The sequence below is a fragment of the Lithobates pipiens genome, unplaced genomic scaffold (genome assembly GCF_037356315.1).
Source record: "Lithobates pipiens isolate NorthernLeopardFrog02 unplaced genomic scaffold, aLitPip1_a1.2 Scaffold_27, whole genome shotgun sequence".
In the NCBI taxonomy this organism is placed as follows: domain Eukaryota; kingdom Metazoa; phylum Chordata; class Amphibia; order Anura; family Ranidae; genus Lithobates; species Lithobates pipiens.
This window is the reverse complement of record NW_027507788.1, coordinates 228,037,475-228,040,990: the sequence shown is the minus strand read 5'-3', so window position 1 is coordinate 228,040,990 and position 3,516 is coordinate 228,037,475. Positions and strand designations below refer to the sequence as shown.

General features: G+C 43.6%; 1 protein-coding gene across 1 annotated transcript; it reads left to right on the top strand.

The window, feature by feature from the left end:
* Positions 1 to 520: 520 nt before the first annotated feature.
* On the top strand, positions 521 to 3,160 carry LOC143933029 (ras GTPase-activating-like protein IQGAP2). Its single transcript, XM_077455947.1, has one exon. It carries the CDS (start codon positions 521 to 523, stop codon positions 3,158 to 3,160), a length of 2,640 nt encoding a protein of 879 aa, XP_077312073.1.
* The last annotated feature ends 356 nt before the right edge of the window (positions 3,161 to 3,516 follow it).

Here is a 3,516-nt window from a genome sequence, read left to right as displayed (position 1 = left end):
GCGCACAAGCGAACGCATATGAAAACGGTGTTCAAAAAAAATTAGGTTAACTTAGCTGTTGTCTTATTTTAAGTAAAAAAATGTATTCCCCCCCCCCCCCCCCAAAGAAAACTGCGCTTGTAAGGCCGCTGCGCAAATACGGTATTCTCTAGGGTGTTCGGAAAATATATTTAATGTTTGGGGGTTCAAAGTAATTTTCTAGCAAAAAACCCTGATTTTAACTTGTAAAACACCAAATCTCAAAAAGAGGCTCGGTCCTTAAGTGGGTAATACTAATTTATATATATATATATATATATATATATATATATATATATATATATATATACACACACATATATATATATATATATATATATACACACACACACATATACACACACTCAGTAGTACGTTGATCCATCACAGACTTAAAATTGTGTCAGATTTAAGAAAACTAGTAGAGTAGAGATCTTCCAGAAGGTTCCTCCAAGAGTACTAACGTCTATTTTTTTGTCCCTACAGTTGAAAACAATTGGAAATGACTCTGGGAAAGAGACCGACCACTTTATGCCGGAGCTTGGACATCTTCTCCAAAGAAGGGTTCAGCAGCCGGCTCAGCTCATTGTTGAAAGGCAAATATGAAAACACGGATTCCCCAATTCCACAGCGTTCAGACTCCTCCTCCAATGCAAAAATCGGCAGTTGGCTGAGTTCATTTTTCAAAAGCAAAGATGGAAAAATGGATTCACCAACTAACCAGAGCCAAGAAGTGGTGGGGACAGAGGCCGAGGATGACAAAGTCGAGAGACAAGTCAGGGGGCAGCAATGTGACCAGGCCATTGTTAAACTCCAGTCTCTCATCAGAGGATATGTCATCCGGAAATACTATAAATCATTAATGAGGGATGAGAATCCTCCTCTCAGAACGATACGATATTTTTCCAGGCTCCTGGACCCAGTTGACTTCGTTCAGCAGATTAAACTGAACCTGCTGAAGGCTGAATTTTCCTCCAATCTAAAATCTGTCTACAAACAGAAGGAGGAAATTAAATCCCTCAAAAACGACATAGGCTTGTTAGTAAAGGACAAAACTCAGCAAGATCTTCTGTCCAGATACAAGAAACTAACAAGTAAAAACAAGGACGAAATCAAAGAGGTGATCACCATGGGAAGGCAGGCGGTTTGTGAGGCCATAAAGAACAGGGAGAAGGTGGATTCCTACGAACACCTCTTCTATTGTCTCCAGACCGACCCAAAGTACCTGACTAGGCTTATTGGTCACTTGTCTGGCCCTCAGTCTATGACGATTGTAGACAAATTGCTCCACAGTCTGTATAACTACGCTTCCACGCCACGAGAAGAATACTTTTTCGTGAAATTGATGGAAGCCACTCTTCGTGAGGAAGTGGAGACAGGACTTGATGCCATTAAGGATGTATTGCATGAGAAATCAAGGATTTTAAAGCTAATCGTGCAATTTTACACGCATCAAGCCAACTACAATGGCCTAGTCGAGGCGCTGACACCAGCAATAAGGGAGATTCTCGGTGTCAGAAAAAATCTTGCCACCTGTGCCTACATGACTTCCAAGCAACACATAAAAGCATGCCATCTATCAGAAAGACTAATGGGAGTAACCATTCCTGAGACCCCTCCAATTGAGGATTTTTGGATCTACGACATGGCAGACAAACTTGTAGAGTCCATATGCTCCTCTGTGGACAGCATTCCTTATGGGCTGAGATACTTAACAAAGGTTCTTCAAAAATCTCTGCAAACAAAGTTTCCAGAGGAAACTGAAGATGCCGTGTTGAGTACTGTTAGCTGGTTCCTATTTCAGTACCTCCAGCCAGCCATAGAGACCCCAGATCTCTTTGGTCTCATTGCACCAGACATGGATTTGAAATCAGTCCAGAGGGACAACCTCGTGTATGTGTCTAGGATCATCTACCAGACCATGAAGTTCTACATTTACAAAAACGTTTATGAACCTAAAAGGTTAATCTATATCTGCAGGACCAGTCCAAGGTTCAGGAAATTCTTTCATAATGTTCTGAACGTTCCAGAGCCAGAGGAAACATTCAACTTCAACAAGTTTGTTGAGGCCATCCAGGTTCCTGTGGTGAAGATCCCTGCAGAGGACATCATCTATACACATTCTCTGCTTTTGAGATATGAGAATGTTGTATTTTGCGACTCCATGGACATCACCTGCCAAGTGTTCAAGGATATTGGACCAGTCCCTCACGTGAACGATCTTCTTGCCACAGATGCAGCCGAATATGACAAAGCAGAGGAAAGAATTAAAATCTGCCTGCAATTAAGCAGCAAATTTCCTCTACTGCATGATTTTAACACTGAAATGGAAAACCTTATGGTTGCTACCATAAAATTGGCCTTGGATGTGATTGATCTGGTGCCTGGAGAAACTCTCCAAGACGTTCTGATGACGCCTATCTCTCTGGCACAAGAAGAGCAACATAGGGCTCGAATGGGAGGCGCACCTTCCACCAGGTCCAGTGTTATGAAAGACCATGATTTCCTCCTGCAGATTCAAAGTAACAAGCTCAGTGCCAACCTGAAGGCTTTACAAGAAGTTTGTGCATTCTCAGGAGTGAGGAACCATCAAAACTTCCTCAACCTCATCGCCCGGGAGATCAAAGAGAAGCACAAGCTGAGCCTAGAAAGGAAATCTGAGATCAGAATCATCCAGGAGACATTAGATGCACTCGGCAACATGTCTGACGATCTGCAGAACCTTGAAGACCTGTACACAAGGTACTGGGGAAAGTGTGCGCTCAACATTCTCTGCTTCGAGACACATCCTGGTAGTGAGATCTGGAAGTTCCGATTTGAAGACTATAAGGGGATTAGGTACAGTGCAAAAAAACTGTTGAAGAAAGGTGTGATAGCAGACACACGGGGGGAATTTAGGCAACTAAAAGATGAAGTCCTCCATATAAAACTCATGGGTGATTTCTTTGATGTCAGCTTAGGCAGCAAAGGACACCTCCTTCCAGTTGTTGATGTGCTGCACCTTAATTATAGCAGCAATCCAACACTGAATCTTTTCCATTATGATGTCGATGTTGGCATGTTTTTAGTTCTGGTCACCAAGCTTTTTGAGAAAACACAATCTACTATGTTCTTTCCTGCAGAAAGAGGAGTGAGGAGTTAGGGGTAAGGGTTAGGGTTTCCCCTAGAAGAACAAGGTTAGGACTCCGGGATTGGAATAGGTTTGCGTGAAATAGTGGGCGTGGCTTAAAGGTGCGTGACTCGAAGGGGGTGTGGTTAGAGTCTGAGATGAACGAGGGAGGGAGAAACAAATGGAGAAAGAAAGAAAGAAAAAAAAAAAGGATGGAGGGGTAGGTCAGTATTTAGAAGGGGGAAGTGGCTGACAGAGGGGGAGTGAGGGGGAATCGGCTGACAGATGGGGAGTGAGGGGGAAGCGGCTGACAGAGGGGGGGTGAGGGGGAAGCGGTTGACAGAGGGGGGTGAGGGGGAAGCTGCTGACAGAGGGGGGGTGAGGGGGAA

Coding starts and splice junctions, on each gene's coding strand:
- LOC143933029 (XM_077455947.1), top strand. CDS start 521: ATGACTCTGGGAAAGAGACCGACCACTTTATGCCGGAGCTTGGACATC.